This window comes from Uranotaenia lowii, chromosome 1 (genome assembly GCF_029784155.1).
Source record: "Uranotaenia lowii strain MFRU-FL chromosome 1, ASM2978415v1, whole genome shotgun sequence".
In the NCBI taxonomy this organism is placed as follows: Eukaryota; Metazoa; Arthropoda; class Insecta; order Diptera; family Culicidae; genus Uranotaenia; species Uranotaenia lowii.
In genome coordinates, this window is record NC_073691.1 from 78,405,506 (window position 1) to 78,426,470 (window position 20,965).

The 20,965-nt window shown below is 40.2% G+C and overlaps 1 protein-coding gene across 1 annotated transcript; it reads right to left on the bottom strand.

The window, feature by feature from the left end:
- Positions 1 to 10,738: 10,738 nt before the first annotated feature.
- Positions 10,739 to 12,479, bottom strand: LOC129761066 (proton-coupled amino acid transporter-like protein pathetic). Its single transcript, XM_055758770.1, has 6 exons — positions 12,445 to 12,479; positions 12,055 to 12,205; positions 11,876 to 11,997; positions 11,485 to 11,811; positions 11,217 to 11,429; positions 10,739 to 11,150 (listed from the first exon to the last, which is right to left on the bottom strand). The coding sequence occupies exons 1-6, from the start codon at positions 12,477 to 12,479 to the stop codon at positions 10,739 to 10,741; spliced, it is 1,260 nt and encodes a 419-aa protein (XP_055614745.1).
- Positions 12,480 to 20,965: the final 8,486 nt, after the last annotated feature.

Here is a 20,965-nt window from a genome sequence, read left to right on the forward strand (position 1 = left end):
GCTTCTTGATCCGCTGTACCATTCCGATCGATGTCCCAGCTTTTTTCGCCAAATCCCATATGGACATCGATCGATTCCGGTTGATGAGGTTGATTACCTTACGGTCCAGATTTAGGTCAGATGATCCTGGTTTTCTGCCTCTTCCTGGCAAATCATCGAACGTATAGTGTACCCCGAACTTGTGGATGATGGATTTTACGCTCGCCGGATGAATGCCGAAACGTTTCGCCACTTCATTCATCGAGATGCCCTTCTCTCGCATCCAAGTGTCCAACACACGAATTTTTACTTCTTTTAAAGAGACGAACCAGCCCGAGGCTGAAAGTCTCTATAATAAAGAAAAAAAAACTTCGCGAATTTAAAAATTCGCGAAATTTTGAGAGAAACAAACGTTTCAAACGTAAACAAAGCGCTGGTTCACTCTTGACAGATCAAGATGCTACATACAGGAGAGCACAGTTGTGCGCGTTCACGCGTTAGTAAGTAGAAGGCCCAAATATGTTTATAGTAAATTTTCGATACACTCCTTATTTATTTATTTACATAGTCTCACGACATAACTTGACGAACATAATTCCTAAAATTCATTCGGTCCATGGCAACCGTTCTCCAATTTCTCGGGCATCCCACGTTCGCCAGATCACGCTCCACTTGGTCTAACCATCTCGCTCGTTGCGTCCCCGCTCGTCTTGTTCCTACCGGATTCGTAGCGAACATCTGTTTTGCAGGACAGTCGTCCGGCATTCTCGCAACATGTCCCGCCCAGCGTATCCGACCAGCCTTCACCACCTTCTGGATACTGGGTTCGCCGTAGAGTCACGCGAGCTCGTGGTTCATCCTTCGCCTCCACACTCCGTTCTCCTGTACGCCGCCAAAGATGGTTCTTAACACTCGTCGCTCAAATACTCCGAGTGTACGCAGGTCCTCCTCGAGCAATATCCATGTCTCGTGCCCGTAGAGAACAACCGGTCTAATGAGCGTCGTATACAGGTTACACTTCGTGCGAGGGCTAAGTCTTCTCGACCGCAGTTGCTTGTGGAGTCCATAGTAGGCACGACTTCCGCTGATAATTCGCCTCCGGATCTCACGGCTGGTGTCATTGTCTGCGGTCACCAGTGAGCCGAGATAAACAAAGTCTTCGACTATCTCCAGCTCGTCGCCGTCGATCGTGACCTTGTTATTACTGGGCAAGCGGGTTCGGTCGGTCTCGGATCCGCAGGCCAGCATGTACTTTGTCTTGGACGTATTAATCATCAACCCAATCCTTCCTGCTTCGCGTTTCAGTTTGCGGTAGATCTCCTCCACCACCGCAGATGATCTGCCGACTATATCAATGTCATCGGCAAAGCAAATAAGTTGACTGGATCTGTTGAAAATCGTGCCCCGCATTTCGCCCACCGCTCGTCGAATAACACCTTCTAGCGCCACGTTGAACATCATGCAGGATAGACCGTCACCTTGTCGAAGCCTCCTGCGCGATTCGAATGAACTCGACAATTCACCCGAAATCCGCACACAGAACTGCGTTCCATCCATCGTCGCCTTGATCAGTCTGATCAGCTTCCCGGAAAAGCCGTTCTCGTCCATGATTTTCCATAGTTCGTTACGGTCGATCGTGTCGTATGCGGCTTTGAAGTCGATGAATAGATGGTGCGTAGGGACTTGGTGTTCCCGGCATTTTTGGAGGATTTGCCGTAATGTGAATATCTGGTCCGTCGTAGACCGTCCCTCCATGAAGCCGGCCAAATGACTTCCCACGAATCTGTTTGCTTGCGGCGTTAAGCGGCGAAGTAGGATTCGGGACAACACTTTGTAGGCGGCATTGAGGACAGTGATCGCTCGGTAGTTCTCACAGTCCAATTTGTCGCCCTTCTTGTAGATGGGGCATATTACCCCCTCTTTCCACTCCTCCGGTAGCTGTTCTATGTCCCAGATCCGCACTATCAACCGGTGTAGACAATCGGCCAACTTGTCCGGGCCCATTTTGATGAGTTCAGCTGCGATGCCATCCTTCCCAGCCGACTTGTTTCTATTCAACTGGCGAAAGGATTCCTTAACTTCACTCATCATTGGGAGTGGCTCCTCTTCGTCGTTGGCTATGCCGACGATGTACCTTCCCCCACCGTCTTGATCTCCTGCATGTGCGCCGTTCAGGTGTTCATCGAAGTGCTGTTTCCACCTTTTGATCACCTCACGATTGTCCGTCAGGATACCCCCGTCCTAGTCCCGGCACATTTCGGCTTGCGGCACGAAGCGTTTGCGGGATGCATTGAGTTTCTGATAGAACTTTCGTGTTTCTTGGGAACGATGCAGCTGCTCCAGCTCCTCGAGCTCCTCCTCCTCCAGGCGGCGCTTTTTCTCCTGGAAAAGTCGGACTCGCTGCCTCTTCCGCTGTCGGTGATTTTCCACATTTCGACGGGTGCCTCTTTGCACTACTGCCGCTCGCGCGGCATTCTCTTCGTCCATCACCCTCCTACACTCCTCGTCGAACCAGTCGTTCCGTCGAGTTCGCTCCACATAACCGATGACGTTCTCCGCAGCACTGTTGATGGCTGTTTTGATGGTATCCCAACAGTCCTCGAGAGGGGCTTCGTCAAGCTCGCCCTCTGCCGGCGCTGCTTCGACCGATTGCGCGTAGTCTGCCGCGACCTCGGGTTGCTTCAGTCGCGCGATATTTAACCGAGGCGGGCGCCGGTTTCGCGTGTTGTTTACTACGGAGAGTTTTGGGCGCATCTCCACCATCACCAGATAATGGTCCGACTCGATGTTGGTGCCCCGACAGAATCTGACGTCGAAGATGTCCGAGAAGTGCCGGCTGTCGATCAAAACGTGGTCGATCTGTGATTGAGTTTGGTACGGTGATCTCCAGGTGTACTTATGTGGGAGGCGGTGCTGGAAAAAGGTACAACGTACGGCCATTTGTTTGAAGGCGGCGAAATCGATAAGTCTGAGGCCGTTTTCGTTGGTCAGCTGGTGCGCACTGAACCTTCTAATTGTCGGTTTGAATTCCTCCTCCTGGCCGACCTGAGCATTGAAATCCCCGATGACGATCTTGATATCATGTTTTGGGCAACGGTCGTATTCACGCTCCAGCTGCGCGTAAAATTCGTCTTTGTAGTCACCGGTACTTCCGAGGTGAGGGCTGTGCACGTTGATGATGCTGATGTTGAAGAACCGGCCCTTGATTCTCAACCGGCACATTCGTGAGTTGATCGGCCACCACCCGATCACGCGCTTTTGCATCTTTCCCATCACTATAAAAGCTGTTCCAAGCTCGTGTGTGTTGCCGCAGCTCTGGTAGATGACACGACCATCTGGGTACGTTCGTACCGTGGAGCCCTTCCAGCATACCTCCTGCAACGCTATGATGTCGTATTTGCGGCTCTTCAATTCGTTGGAGAGCACGTGGGTACTGCCCACAAAATTTAGAGATCGGCAGTTCCATGTTCCAAGTTTCCAATCGCTAGTCCCTTTTCGTCGCGTGGGACTTTGCCGATTTCCATCCGAAATTTGTTGTTCGTTATTCGTTGCTTATGTATTTTGTAGTCACGGGCTCGCAAGGCCAGCAGCTAACCCTACTATCTCGCAGGAGGACCATCGTGATGTTGCTGTTTTGGGTCCCGAACACCACCAGGACGTTGTTGCACTCGGCACGCCGCCCCTGACATGGAGAACAGACGCGTACGAAGCCCCCTGACTCAGTCTGCATGCGACCAAAGCATCCACCGGGGTTGGGTACCCGATCTCCGCTAAGGTTGCTCGCACCCCAGCTAGCACCACGGGGAGGTAGAGAATCGGAGTTGCATACACTCCTTATTAGGGGTATGTGTCGGCCTAAATAGATTTTTGCAATTTGTCTCCCAATTAAAATATATGTGTCACATATAAGTAGGTTCTGGAAATATTTCAAGTTTATATGCGACACATGAAAATGGACCGGGGACTATCAGCTCCGAAAATTACGTAACAGATTGAAAGCGAATTTTCCATTCAACTGACATCACAATCCGTGCGAAATCGTCTTCATAAGAAAGGTCGCTTAAGAAGCCATGGTTGCATCTCCGGTTGATTTTGAAAATTAAGGTTCAGGAGAAAAAACCTACATGCATCCAGCAATTGCGGTAGGTAATCTCAACTGAATGGGACAAAATCACCCGGAAAGAACTGCTAAGCTTATTGAATTGATGCCACGACGTTGTCAAGCAGTTATTGAAGCCAAAGGAGGTCACACGAAGTACTAAAGCTATGAGAGCCAGAGGTGTGGATAAACTTTTTTTGCGTTATTTTTTATCTTTTTTTTTACTTCATAATCTCAAATGCAACAGAATATGTTTTTTATTTGAAACTTGAATTAATTGACTTTGTTTTAACAAAAACAATAATAAACTGAATAACAATCAACTCTGTACCAACACGTGAAAAGGATCTATCTCCAAAAGTAAACAAAAACCATTTTCAGTACCTCATGATAGGCCAACAGTTGCCCTACTTAACGGTAAAACCCTTTTGAGAAAATAATATTCCGTTACATTGAAAACTCAATTTGAGTAAAGGATCTATAAACATTCTAAAACCAGAACTGCCATCACATGGATATACACCCTTTACTCCGGAACAATTTTTCGCTACTATTCCTCAAACAAACTCAAAATAATCAATTCGACTCTATATTCAACATAAAAACATAGTTGCAAATGTATGCGAGCTTATAACTAAAGCTAAAAATAAGAAAATAGCAAAGGGTGTATAAACAGGTTAGACAAAATATTACGTGAGCAAGGTGCTATCTACGATAGCGCGTTTTTTTTTCATGACAATTTATATTCCTCTATTCTAACATGGGATGCTTCTTAAAAATCCTTTGTCTTTCATAAAAACCAAAAATTTGAAGTGATTTTTAATTAGGGATTTAAAATAAGTTGTATTTTTTTCAAACGCGTTTTTCTTGATACGCCACATATGGAGATAGATGCTTTTTATGTGTTGGTAAAGATTTGACACTTTATTCAACATAAAAACATAGTTATAAATGAACGCGAGCTTAAAACTAAAGCTAGAAATGAGAAAATAGCAAAGGGTGTATAAACAAAAGAGACAAAATATTACGTGAGCTAGGTTCTATCTACGATAACGCGTTGTTTTTTCACTAAAATTGATATTCCTCTATTCTAACATATAGAGGATGCTTCTAAACATCGTTTGTCTGTCATTAAATGCAAACGTTTCAAGTGATTTTTAATTAGCGATTTAAAATAGGTTGTATTTTCTTCACACGCGTTTTTCTCGATTCGCCATATATGGAGATACATCCTTTTCACGTGTTGGTACAGAACTGTGTTTTAATTTTCCGTAGGGTTTATTGGAATAAATTTAGTTTTTTGCTGTGGGGTGGATAAACTTTTTTGCATACTGTATATGGACGTTATGAGCAATGAAAACGCCAAAAAAAAGGATTCAAATTATGTATCCGGCGTTTGGAATAAAGCAGGAAAACTGTGATTTTGGTTTTTAATGATAACATTTTTTTATTCAATGAATACAAAGCTGGTTTTCGTCTCTACACTGTTGTGGCTCATCATCCGATATTTCCGAGGTTCCTTTCCCGAATCCAGCAACTACCACCAAAACTTGCTGTGAAAGAGAGATAGAAAAAAAATACAATGAAATAATATTTATAATGAAATTTACTAACCTTATTTGCTGAGCGCTGATGTGGTCTAGTGGATAGAATGGCGCGAGTCTGGTAACCCAGGCGTACTGGGTTCGATGCCCGGTATCGGCAAGAAAACTTTTGGGTTCGAATCCCTTAAGTTGCCGACAGGTAAGATGTGTTTAGTTGTATAAATAACTAAATGCACTAAATATTTCAGAGGGAATGCATCTGGGGTTGATCTGAAGAGACTATTGCAAGCGGAGTGGATTGCCAACCATTGTAGGTCTCTGAAGGTTGGATGCCTTCCCTCGACGAACCATCGGCCGTTGAAGCCCTAGAAGAAATTCGAAGGCCAAGCCACATAGACATAGGCTGGACCTTGCTACCGATGGGGGAACCATACATACATACACATACATACAAATTTACTAAACTTTATTTGCTTTTATTGTTTCGAGGAAAAGTTTTCTTCATGTTATAATATTTTAATGGCATTTCGGCGAGATGAACTCTAGTAGTATGAAATTGAAAGATAGGAAATGATAGGTGGATAGTTAAAGTTAGGGCGCTTTTGGAGAAGAAACATTGAGAAACATAAAATATTATAACATAGTTATGACGGCGATAAAAATCTGAAAACATAGATTTCATTGGCAAAAAAGGGGGGGAAATGTGTTTACAACACTGTTCTTCGCGGTACTTTGCAAAAAGTAAGGTGCGTCGGGTAGTTCAATATGTGAAACAACAGAGTAGCAAAACTACCTAGCGAGACCCGAAAACAGCACACATCGCTAGATCTGTATGCGCCTTCGAGATTGTTCAGTAAGTCGCTGGTCGGTTGAATTTTTGCTCGATTAGGTGTGTAGGTACACATCTAATCCATCGGGTTGATTCTGTATGGGAGCTGCGATTGCTTCGCCTCCCATAAAGAATTAACCGTTGCCGAGCAAAGATTCAACCGTGAGCTTTCTCCCACATGCCCTAGACTTACATTTTCAAAACCACCTTTCAATGTTTCTTCTCCAAAAGCGCCCTATCCACCTATCATTTCCTATCTTTCAATTTCATTTTACTAGAGTTCATCTCGCCGAAATGCCATTAAAATATTATAACATAGTTATGACGGCGACAAAAATCTGAAAACAAAGTTTTCTTCACCGGCACCTCGTGTTTCTTTTTCAATCTCGGCCATTTGATAGAGTGAAATTTTTCAAAGATGATATCATATTCCAATCCAATTAAAACTAATACTCAAACATAAATTTTATTTGAATCAAATAGTAGCAGTTATTTTTGGCTTATGTGTGAAGGAACATATTCTATAAGTGTCGATTTTTTGCAGTGTACCGGAATGGATGGATTCTTAAACCTTGCATGGTCGCATACACTATCTGATTTTAAAAGCAGCAGATGGCCATAAGCTTTCGCAGAACCCATTTCTCATCGGAAGATCAGTCGAAAACCGGGAAAAATTTGAGTTTCTTTGAGAAAAAACATGGTTGGTATGTGATTAAGTCAAGAAACAAACAACAAATAAGTGAACTCGAAAAACTCACCAATAAAACCAATGGAACACCGATTGTTATCGAACGCCATTCTACATTAAACCAGCGGAAATTTATAGTGACGTGTAACGAAGTGAACGGAATGACTGAAAAAGAGTTGCTCAGCGAACTTTCGTCTCAAAATGTGATGGATGTACGAAGAATCACCAAGAAGACCTCTGCGAAAATTATTGACGCATCCACATTGATAATAACCTTCAACGGGACGGTTATATCCGAGTTTTTGCAGTTTGAATTTCTCCGAGTGTGAACTCGATTGTATTATCTGTTGCCGTTAGATGTGTAGAAATTGTCTGCAGTACGGACACACCCAGGCAAGGTGCGGGAGTCTCTTCTCGTGTACCAAATGCAATTCCTCTCAACACGACAGCCAAAGCGGTAAGAAACATCCGTACTCGGTAACTGTCAAAAAGAAGGTTACTCACCGATAAACAGATCGTGTCCTATTTGGTTAGCCGAATCATCAGCAATCAAAATTAGCAAGGAGCAAAATCTACCGATTGCAGCCGCCCGAAAATTGATACAGCAAACTAACAACCCGCATAAATAAGTATCATAAAATGACCGTAACTGTAATCTTTCTCCTGAGACACCCAAAAGATTACCCTAATGGTTATCAGATTATTCAAGTATGATTTTATGAATCGTTTTGGGTATCGTTTGGACACACTTTACGATAAAGTGAACGGGTTGTTAAGTAGAGCTACGATTCAACAACGATTCAAATGCAACGAACCGGTTGGATCATACATGTTATCTTTTGTTAATGATCTACGCATAAAATGAGGATGATACGATGTATCTTTAATTATTAATAATAAGATCAATAAAAATAAATAAAAGTTCGTGGTACTCGAGGAAACAGTACGCAAACTAAACCAATAGCAGAACCGAAACAAATAGAAGGAAAAAAACATCAACAGCAACCAGCTCAACCCAAACGGACGAACACACCTACATCAAGCAAATTCCTATGATAATTTTCATAAGATGCGTCTGATGAACCACTTTTTAGAGTGCAAAATTGATTTTCATAAGAGTCTTATGAAATAATTTCAATTTTCATAGGAACATTTAATGGAAAATAGAAGAAACGACATTGTCAAAATAAAATGAACAAATTTATTCATTCCTTCAGTATTTTTCATCATCAGCCGAAGAACTCATTTTTAAATGATATGTTTTCCTGAATGCATAGTTGAATGTGATTGTGGTCTTTTAAATGGTAAGTTTTGAGTTAAAGTTTCTATTTTTGCTAACGTTGAATATATTTGCGATCTGAAAATACATTTTTGGTTTACTTTTCAGCATATTGACCGGCAAAAGGCGCAAGGCAAAAGAACCGGATGCGGCAAAAATGATTAGGGGAAAAATTCATATAACGCCCCATGTGGCTAATACGCGCCACCTTTGTTTTGAAGAATCTGTAACATTTTAAGCTTGCAAAATATTACCAATTTGTTCTAAATGCTGTGATTGGTCATGGCAAGTATGAATTTTTCCTCAAAATGCCCCTGTGTCGTGATAATTTCACTATTTAGGTTTTTCTTCATTTCGATCTAAATTTTAAAACACTTTCAATAAGGTGTCACCAAGCAGAGAAAAACGTATAAGACAATATTTTCTGACTCATCGATAGAGGAGAATCTAAACTATGATTTTATGCTAAAAAATCATATTGAACTCGCTAAGGTATGCTTTTTATGGGTATGTTCTATCACGGCCCATGCACTCGTTATAACGCGCCAATCGTAGTAAACTGAAAATAGCTTTGATTTTTCAAAAAGGCCAATTTTCATTGAAAATGTACAAAAAGTCTTAAACCATATTTTGAGCGTGAATTCAGCCCAAAAAATCTTCTTTTAATTTTTTTTTAAATTTTGTTTAGTCCATTTAGATTATCTTTTCATTCAAAGTGTCTGTAAGTATTGGTGTGTTTTCGGTCTTCGGCTGCTTTCGGGTGTGTTCGGCTTCTAGGCGCGTATTGAATACACTGCGGCGCGTATTTGCAACACAGTTTTGTTTTGTGGCTTTGAATATTGTTTTTTAAAATCAAGTTTTTGAAGCAACTATAGCCATTTGAGTAATAAAAAATCATAGGCATTTGTAGAAAACACTTTTCTTCAACGATTTCACCCATTTTTAACACAATTTGTACGTGGAATGCATAAAAAATCAGCGATTCGCTTAGGTGGCGCATAATAGGGCATGTTCCCCTATCGGAACCGGGTGTCGATTTGCTGCTGATGGTAACCATCTGGTGCGAAACTCGAAATTTTTATAATTTTTTTTTGAAGACTTTTTCGATTGAATTAAAAAAAAATATATGAAAAATCGAGCACCTTCACAACTTTGAAGCGCGTTTTCTCGAAACTATCATATTGGCACTAGCACCCCTCTGATCCCAAGCGCCCCAATTACAGTAATTTTTTGTAAAGACCAAACTGCTTTCTAAATGTTATATTTTTTTAAACTTTACCATTTGATAGGGTTCCTAGTCATTTATTCATTACATGCTTACTAATGAAAATGTCCCAATTTTTTTTAATGTTAAAATTTTTTCAGAAGATGAGAGTAAAATTGTCGTTAGAAAAGGGTGTCCACGATTAAATTGCCACACTATGAAATTGCTCTAAATTTTTAACCATTGGGTAGAGTTTAATGAAAATTTAGGTAGATTTAGTTTATAGTGCATTGTTTACATCCTGCAACTCGCGGAAATGGAATCGAAAGAACAACACGTGTGTGATAACATCTTGCGCATTCATCACGAGAACAAGGATCTCTCGCATCGTTCCATCGCTAAAACGATGGGAATCGCAAATCACACGGTGTCGCAAGTGATTAGGCGGTTCAAGGAACGATTGACCACCGATCGGAAGCTCAGAAGTGAAGGAGAATGTATTCTGTACAACATAAAAAATCACAACCGCGGAGTTGGAGCCTTCAACCGAAACCCGAACGCCTCCGTTCGGGATGTGGCTAACAAGCTGCACCTAAGCCGAAGTTTTGTCCAGAAGGCCAAGGTATAAAAGGCCCCTAATCGCGACGAGAAGCAGAACAAGTCTGCCAAAACCCGTGTCAGGAAGTTGTACCTCAACATGCTGACGAAAGTTGAATGCTGCATGATAGACGACGAAACATAAGTGAAGGCAACAAACTTCAAACGGCAACCTGTTTTCACGCCAAAGATAAGTTGAGCGTTCCGAAGCATGTCCTCACTCAGAGGATGTCCACATTCAAAATCAAGCAGAATATTTTAAAAGTTGGCTTAAAGGCGTTTTTTTTTGGACGACCATCGGTTTTAACTATCGCGTTTCAAATCAATTGCCAAAAAGTTGGCTCATGATTATTTTGTAGGACCGTTAATCTATAGTCTATTTTTTATCAATTAACGAGTAAAAGGATCACCCACACCAACCGTAACATTAAAAGCACAAAGTGTTTTCGATATCATCACATGCATACAATAAATGGATACATAAAAAAAACAATCCGAATTTAAACAACTTGTATTCATTTATTTGTAAATGTCTATAATATCCAACAAACTGAAGTACGTCCCGGAGATCAAGATCATCAGAGAAAAGACTCCGAGAATCAAATTCTTGACCAAATGCCAATACATCCATCCGAAATTGTTGGGCCACCGATAGATGGTATCCAAAAGTATCGGAGTTACCAAAGCCAACGTTGCGGACCCAATCGACCCCACGAAACCTATGAAAGGTTCCAACTTCGGAACCGTCAACGCAAGGATCGTCATGATCAGGACAATCCCGAAACGACAACCGATTTGAGTCCAGTTGTGCCACCTATTCGGTATCCGATGAGCGATCTTTCGCCACAAAATCTCCATCGGAACGTAGTAATACAAACCCGTTGTCAAGAGGATGGCTACGGCTGCCAGTATTTGCGTTGATTTAGCTAAACTAAAAAATATATGTATTCATGATTCTTTGAAGAATAATGATCATATTGAAACAAAAAATAGTTACAGATCATTTTCAGGAAGGTTCAATGTTACCGAACCTTGAACAGCTGCACCGAAAACGCCATATCCGAAAAATCCAGTGATACTGTATAGCACTGTTATGAAAAAAAGTCCTCCGTTGACCACACCGAAAGTTTTGAGAAAATGTTGGGGTCGTTTCATGTTGTTTTCAATCGGTAACATCGTGGCAATCCCATCCATGGCATAGACGACAGTTCTTGGAGGGAGAAAAAAAAAGTTGAAACAGAAATTCTATACAGAATCAAACTTACCCAAAGAAAGATGGAAGTTTTGTGACATCCGGCCAAAGGCTTTGCTCTCCGAATTTGAGTGGTAGTTTGAAAATGTAGAACAAACATATGAGAAACACTACCAGTATCGAGGTAATGGCGAGTAGGGAAAACGGAACCAGATATTTAAGCTCTCGTATTTGGGTGATCACCGCAATTACTACCGCTGTCAGCAGGATGTAGACCCGAATGTCCCAATCCAGGTCGGTTTCATGATTTATGACATTTCTGAAGTTGGTGGAAATAAACACTAAATAAACGGATACGGAGAAAAAACAGAGTACCAATAGCATGTAGTCGATGAAGGCTCTAAAAATAAAATTTGTTTTTGGGTAAAATCTTGAAAACACTTGGTATAACTTTAAAAATTTACTTGGCAGTACCAGCCAAACGGCGAAGTCTTCGAGGGCCATTTAAAAAAACTTGTTCTACTGTTTGAGCATATTCAAGTGAAGGAAACTTTTGACGAAGACAGATTTTCTGAGATGTCCCAACCTGGAATGGGATAGGTACAGTTCAATAAGTTTTCGTTTATTTTTAAAACTTACTCACCAGCAAGTGAATACAGTGTGTATAAATGACTGCAACGAGAGCTGTTCCAATCAACCCAAACACTAGTCCGCCATTTTTGAAAGCCAGTGGCATAGCCAAAATTCCCGTACCGAGAGATGCTTTGATGAGATGTAACAACGTTCCAGTAGTACTTCGGAGAGACACATTATTTAGATTAACATCATTTTTAAATTCTAGGATGTCGTTCAACACACAACCGTTGATTGAAATCTACTCAAATTTTGACGGTCGCCATATAACTATACTCACGATGTTGGTTTCCTAACATTTCGATGTTGAAATGGATCATACGCAATATCATCACTAGCATAAGAAAAATATATGTCTTCAAAGGTTTGATTTGATTAATTTAAACTTTTCTCTGCTTACCAGGAAATGTTACGCGACGATTCGATTACACTCATATTGAACTACTCTTTAATCATCCGAAATATCTTCCTCACTGAGCCGCACTGTTCAGGCCTTACTCAATGCGGAACAGATTGACTCCAATCTGCCGAAACTGTCTGTTTATCTCGTTCAATTGTAGCCATAAGTCCTCGATTGACAACAACGTTTACAAAAATTGAGAAGGTGTCATTTTGGTAATGGGCCTTCCGCTATAGATACTGTTAAATTGATCCAATCAAATGAGATGAGAATCGTTATGTCTATGGCCAGCTTATCACATTTCAAAAGTTGGGACTGATTAGCTATATTGCTGAATGTTTATCGAGCCTCTACGCATATTTTGTGGGTCCAAAACATAAACGATACGTTCTGGAATCACAAACATGGGAGTTTTATTTTTAAATTGTCCTCTAATGAGATGAAGGCTTTTAGGCTTAAAAAAAATTAATTTAAAAAAAAAACTTGTCTTCTTGAAGGAACCATTTCTATTTTTGATCCTGTTTGGTCGATTTTAAGGAAAGATCGTGACACTCAAGCTTTTTTCGGAATTTCGTATCATTTGAGTTATTTAAATAGAAAAAACCTTAAACAATATGTTTGGCACTGTCTTTTGTGGGTGTTTGTGATTTTATCTTCATTTTTGGTCTTCTCAAACTAAATGTTATTCCATACAAGGTCTTCCATTTAGCATCGAGTTTCGGGATCACATTATTTTTCTTATGGACCACTCGTATTCACAAGTAGATTACAGGACTCGCACCGGGGTTTTGGCATCTGAACAGCATAGTGCTAGACTATTTTGTTGTAATTTTTCATTGAAATGCAAAAGTTGATTGAAATACACAACAGTCGTACACATTTTTAAACGAAAATGGAACTCGAAGGACACCGAGAAAGTGTATAAAACTTAGTTATTAGGTGTTGTTGGCAACTGGGTGCACTGGTCCAGCTCAAGCGTCGCGCCATTATACGTCGGCGCCTTCAACTGCAGTTCAGCGGCTTGCTGGTTGACGTTTTCTTGAGCAGCGACGGATGACAGGTCCATATCCGGTGAAAAGTTCGCATACTCCAGATCGTTTTCTTATGCTTAATTATTAATTATTTACCCTACCTAAAAATTGTAATATTAGCCCAATAATTCATACCTACCTAGTGACCTACTAAAGAGAGTGTCCACTTCCCGGCCATTTTCTCGTTCCCGGGAATCGGGAAATCTGGTGGCCTGTTTCCCGGGATCCCGGGATCCCGGGAAATATTAAAGAACATGTAAAATATATACACCTCGATTCAAATATACATCGCTTATCGAACTTTTCGTGCGTACAATCCCATAGTTTGTTCAAAATGTACCCTTCATAATGTTTTTTAGCTTATTTTTATCAAATAAGTTAAACTGTTTTCAACAATGATGTTTTAGAAACAGTCTAACGAACTATAAAATAACCTGAATAAGTCAAATGAAAAATTCATCCATGCAATTAGGGATTGATTAAAAAATATGTTTTTATTTGTTTGATTATTCCAAAAAATTTTCGTTTTTCTGAACACTTTACACATTTGCTCTCTATATAAAAACAAACTTTTTATTCTTCATTTTGAGGATTTGAAATTCATCTGGCTTTCAAAGCCAAAGGGAAACAAGTGCATGAATGTTACTTTCAATACTCTGTCTACCTGCTACGCAATTTTTCATATATTTTTCGAACTGTTGTGAGTTTTCATTCAATGAATACGGTGTGGAAATACATATAATCTTTTTAAACTTATCTATTTGAATATAAAAAATTTAACAAAATGGCTGCAAAATGTCTACTGCCACAGGATACATACAGGAGGCATATTCTCAATGAGTTTTGTATGACTAAATTTTCAAAAAGAACAACTTTCAGGCTATTCCAGAGAAAGAATTTCATACATGTCAGGAATTCCCGGGAATGAAACAACGATTCCTGGGAATCGGGAATTCCCGAATTTTTCAAACTCCCGGGAATTCCCGCCCGGGGCGGGCCCCATACTACTAAAAACTATAGTGAAAGTTCTGTTGTAGACAGTGCCGTTCTTAATACTGCTATTCGCGTCATTCAGGTTTGCCAAATCCACGTCACATGTAAGACGCATGTTCAATTATCTCCTTTCCGTCCACAGTATTTGGCATGTCCGCGAGTTCCGGTTGACGGAACTGTTAAATATTAGCGCTAGGCAATTCCATAGTTAAAGGCAGGTTTAAAGAAATCCACGTTGCATGCAAAGACGGGTATTGAACTATACAGTTGACGATCAGACTTCGTTGGAAACAGACCTGCTTTCGGGTCGATGCAGCAAACAAGATAACCACAAACGCGGTGATAAGATATCGTTCTCTGAACACGTGTTAGAAATGGCCGACGAACTAGTAAAAAATACGCTAGCTATCAAGTTCCCCGATGGTGCTCCCAGTCCATCACTCGTCGAAATGGTCAAGTTTGTGAAGAGTTTTGATGCGTATTTGTCGATGATGGAATCGTACTATAAAATAGGAGAGGAAAGATCATTGTTCATCAAATTGAGTTCCCATACTTCGATGGTAGAATAGTGAAAGTAACGGTTGCGATTGCAGGATCTTTTACCAAGTATTTAAGGATTTTCGATTTGCCTCCGGAAATCACGAATGAAAGTGTAGAAGCTGTTTTGGGCAAATACGGAACAGTAAAAAGAATGATAAGAGAAAAATTTCCCATGGAGCTGGATCTAGATTTATTCACAGGAGTCAGAGGTGTATTTATCGAGATTAAAAAATATATCCCAGGATTTCTCTATTTTCTGAATAGAAGAGGAAGGATATATTATGAAGGAGTCGAGCAACGATGTTTTTTATGCAAACAAGAAGGCCATCTCAAGGCCAATTGCCGAAAAAAAATTGGAATGGTCACAAAATAGAAGAAACTCTAACCAACACGACAAAATGCACTCGGTTCCCACAGCTAGCGGAGATCTCCAGTTACGGAACAAACTACCGGTTATACTGACGAAGATGGTTTTATGCAGAAAACTTCAAGGCGGGCAAAAAAAGGACCAGCGATAAATTCGATCCCGTCTGATGTTTGCCGTTCTCTTAGCAAATAGTGAAAGTGTAGAAGTTAAATACTCTTGTTTTTTTATTATAAACAAAGTGATTCATGATTTTAAGTTTTAATGTACGATTTTATCTTGAACAAATAAAGGCAAATGAAGTTAAAAAAAAAAACTATTTCTTTCCGTCCTCAGCATTTTGCCAGTCAAATTAAGCGTGCTCCGGTTGTTGGAATAATCAGAAGAGCTAGGAAACTGTAGTGGACAGTGCCGATAAAAATATCGCCTTTGAGGCACTCAGGTTTGCTAAAGCAACGTCGCATACAAAGACAAATGCGCTCACTTTCCTTTTCCGTTCACAGCATCTGGCAAGTCTCATTTAACGTTCAGGTTGACGGAATTATTAGAATAAGAATCACACCGAATTATTTAAGTTACAATTTTTCTTATTTTTTATTATATCCCTAAACAAGTTCTTAAATAAAATTACAGCTTAAAGCTGTCTGTAAAACTGCTAAAAAGATCGACGTTCGATTACTCCTCCGCAACCCGGAACAGGTGTAAAATTGAGTAGTCCAAAAATAGGGGTATTATCCGGAATCCAAACCTTGGGTCTGAAATCATTCCTTGATCTGCCAGCAGGTTCCTTGATGAATAAGGTATTTCCCGACTTGTCAACAAAACAGCTGATTTCTCATGTTTATAATTTTCGGCATCTGGTGGTAGGGTAAAAATAACAACAACACTACGCATGTTCAATGGTGCGATAGTAACGAAACCAAATTGGCAGTGCAATATTAATGGTTATGCAAAATTCTTGGCCCTTATTCTGCGCCGCGCGCGACGTGATGATTGTCACCTCACCTCGGAGTCACCGTGAGATTTGTCACCTTATTCCCGTAGTCGACGTGGGTAAAGTGACAGAGGTTCATTCTGGGTGAGTGGCCGAATGAACGCATCTGTCAAAATGGTAGAATTTGTTCTGTATTGTTTTTTTTTTGGCTCGCAATTTGAATTTTCCGAGCTGATTTTCCAAGTTTTTTGTGATAATTTCGGTTCGTAACTGGACATCAACGGGTCGTAAGGTGACAGCAAGCAACAAAAGAAAAAAAAACGGGCATTATTGTGCGCCCTAAGTGAAAACGATGAATCCGGAATTCGCATCGAATAGAACAAAAAAAAGCACAACAATTGATGGCTGCTGCTTCAACCAGCCGGGTCACAAAAGGCGGATTTGATCGCGGGACATGGCGAAAGACGTGGGATACTGCGAGTGAGGAAGAATGGTTTAGGGCAGGACTTCGAAGCCGAACCTTAAATTTGTCCGAAATAACCACTACTCGGTGCAAGTGAAATTTTCCCCCAGCGACGGGAATCGAATAAAATGGAGTGAAGTGCTATATAAGTGTGTTTTTTTCTACATGTTGAATATTAACAGTGAAATAAAATTAACCGTCGCCCAATTTTATATGATTTTTATTAATAACGTCTTGTAAAAAAAATGTTTCGCTGTATGAATAAATTTAAAAATACAAATATGAAAGTGAATTTTTCTTAATTGATTCTTAAACCATCATACTGTAGTGAAAATCGGTATTTACAGCCTAACTTCTCCGTTTTCAATAAAATTTCTTTTAAATTTCTATCTCGTCACCACCTGAAAAGGTACCGACAATTGTCACCTAAAATGGTCACGCAAATGCGACGATTCTCACCCAGGGTGACTACGAGAATAGGGTAAGAACTCACAAAGTTCATCCGAAGTGACGTTTCTCACCTAAACCGACTGCTAGAATAGAGTGACTTGGGTGACTCGACTATCGTCACGTCACTCGATCTGCGCCTCGAGATAAGGGCCCTTGATTTTTTAAACTAGCCTAAATTAAAAAATTGTAGGCATGATATACTTTGAAGGTAATGTTGATGTTATGTGATGTTAATTTGAATAAATTATATGTTTTGAAGAAATAATTTAACAGTGCTAATCTCCCAAGTTCAAAATGACGACCAGTAGATGTTAACATTTTTCAAAACAAAAACAAAATGCTACCCTATCACGATCTGTCTCAGGAAATACTCTATTTCAGGTTATTTGATCAACTCCCAGGGCTATTAAATCTAGGGTGGTGTAAAATGTCAAATAGCCCAATCAGCCATGCTGTTACATTGTTTACAAAACAGGAACGGATCAAAGTGCATCAAGCGCACAGGTATCACGGTAATTTTATATTATTGAGTGACTGAATAATGTTGGTTCAGGGAAAGTATTTAAAAATTGTTTTTATGTTTTGTATTTATCTATTTTATTCCCCTCTAGGTTGGTTTCTACCGGATGCGGCACGGCTTTCAAATAATTTTCTTTTTTCAATTGCAGGTTCGATGCGACGGATGACTTGACTTGAAACCATTTCTATCAGCTTCATCAGATCCTCAATTAGCCTTCCAAGTGACGTGCTGAGCTTTTCCGAACGCTTGTGTAACAGGGTGCTTATCCGCACGGCCAATTGCACAATGAAATGAAGTCCCGGAATTTACAGCGCAATGCTGTCCGTGAATCTGCGTCTAGTTCCGGTGGTCTCGACGAAGATATTCCGCTGGAGGCCCCAAGTACTGAACCGATCGTGGAGAGCAACTGCGTGTAACCTTAGCACTTCCCTTAGCACCTGCGTGTATGTGACACTGGCATCCGAAGCGAACTCCGGGAAAACTATCGGCTCAATTTCGGCAATCAGCGTAACGGTTGACCAAAAAATGTTGGAGCTCTGTTTCGTTCTGAAATAAAAACACAAAAACATTTAGGCCTAAAAAAAGACAATCCTCTCTACAACTTACATCTTCATCCAGGTCTTCCAGTTGCTTATCGAAACCATACTGAAACTGTTTACTGTTATCACTGTTTTCCCTCAGAACCCCATCCGATAGCGAGCTGCGTTTTTATAATCGGGGTTGCACACCTTGGCGCACTTTTCCAAAATATCGAACACCGAGGGCAGATACATGGACACACAGTATGAGATACTTTTGCCGTTCACTTCTGAAGTCCGCCTTGGTGCTGCTAGTCTCGACCGACGTAGACCGCAACAGGGTGCATTTGGTTTTCAGCAGCTCAATTATCTATGGAGATATGAAAAGTTATTTTTGGGGGATGCGAAAAATAAAACGAGTGCCTGCCGATTTTCAATCCGATGTTCTGCTAGTTCGATCCGTCCAGCCGGAACCGACCATCAGGGCCATATACTTACCTCGATATTAATATTTGTCGTCGACAGATTACAAAGACGGCATTACGGAGTAAGAAAATAGTAACTGTTGGTTATTGTATTAAAAACAAAACTAAACGAGATTTGAATCAAGTTGATGGTGACGTCATATAAAACACCACTACCAAAGCACGAATGTTTCGTCCTACTTTTCATTGATTTTCTTTGACACAAAACGTAAACAATGTAATAGGCTGTCAAAATTTTGGCTTCCGTGCCCACTTCTTCACCGCGCCTACTTTGTGTCAAAGTTGTTCCACCCCTAGATTTAATAGCCCTGATCAACTCCAAGGGCCCAATCAACGACACTCGAGTTTGTATGGAAGTTTTTTTTAAGAGAAACTGCAAAATACACTTTTTAGACTCTATTTCTTGAGTATATGCTTCGATTGTTCTACAAATTTGGTATTATTAAATTAATTCAACAATTTCACACATCATCTCTGAAGATCTTATGTCCTTTCTCATATAATCTAGCTAGGACCAATAAACTCTATGCCTGTTCTTTCGAATTCACACTTGGCGGAATTCAATGTAAAATTATTAGTTCTCAGAATTTGAAACAAATTGTTTAACTTGAAGTCCATTCCCAGTAGCTCGGAGAGTGCGGATGTGTTTTGTTTTCCGTGTTATCAAGGTTATAAACCAAAGTCATACAGCAGTGAAGGATGGCCAGCTGTCCTCACCATCCCTAGAGTGCGGTCCCGACATATGGGCAGAAACATCAATTCATTTTGCCATCACTATCGGCACCCAAGGTTGCTGATCTTCGATCAGAATGATTTTTTCCCCGATCCTAGTCACCGATTCAGCTCCTTAAGATAGAAAGTCTGTTTTCTTTAGAAACGACGCTTTTCAGCATCGAACGACGCATTCCTAGTTTGTTTTTCTTCCCCTCGTTAGTGATCAGTTATTTTCTGAGTTACTATCGACAACCATCAAACAATCATCATTCGCCCTTAGAGAAAGTTCACTGGTGTTGGGAAAAACTGGTAGAAATTATGACATTTTGAAAATTTTACCATGCAAAAATGTTTTCAAGATAATTGGAAGTTGTTTTTTTTACAGCACTGTTTCTATTTCAGCCGTATGTGATAGAAATAAAGCTATTTTTGCATCACAGCAAGCGAAAATATAACACGTGTTGTAAAAAAACATGAAGGTCATGACCTTGAAAATGTTTTTCCTTGGTAAAGTTTTCATAATGTTCTAAAAGTGACAAAATATCTATCACTTTTTCCCAACACCAGAGAACAAACAGCGCGTTGAATCATTCGACGTCTTCTAGACTAGGGCTACCAGATCCCGCAACACCAAAAAGAGTACATTGAGATCATTTACCCAAAAAGTCAGGAGAAACGATAAAACTTCGGTTTTCTGAGCTTACAGCCAACAGGTTGATACAAGATTCATTTTATTATTGAGCTTTGCTCCTGGATGGTATACAAAACAGAAGGAAGAAGATGTAGGGGAAAGTCGGCTAAAACGGACACTTTCAATATTTCGAAAATTACAATGTTTGGCACAAATCTAATGATGGGAATATGTTCGTCTAAGTGTATCAACACTTTCGAAACCTTTTGTTTATTTATAGCAAGCAAGGTTTTATAATAATAAACAAAATAAACAAAAAATTTGAGGATCCATTATCTGATGTAATTTTCTCTCCTCATAAAGTAGTTCATAACTCGCAAAATTTTCTAAAATTTCAACCGTTTTCAAAGGTACAGTATTTATTAGACTTCTTTTTAACCATCTGGAGGAAAATCGGTGAATTTCGGTCAAAGAGCTTGAACAACAAACGTTTTGAAAAAAAAGTTGCTAAGGCGGGTAAGACGGACACTTAAAGGTCGGGTAAAACGGACACATAAGGTTATCAAGGTATTTTAATTTTTTTCATCAGATTGATCCTCCAAATGCCTTCAATAGACCTTGGCAAGAACAATTGTCGGTCGAAAAGCACTCATCATCTCAATCAGGCCATAATTACTGTAAAAACAGGATCTCCGGTGAAGAAAGCGCTTATTAAATATGGAATTCCGAAACCACACTGTTTTGCTTCTGGACTCGGACCAGTTGGTTCCATTTTGGTTGAAAAGCGTTTTCAAATATTTTACTCACAATAACATCAGCTTTTTCAGCAATTTTTGCGGCAAAATGTACCTTTTCTGAGCAGTGTCCGTTTTACCCGA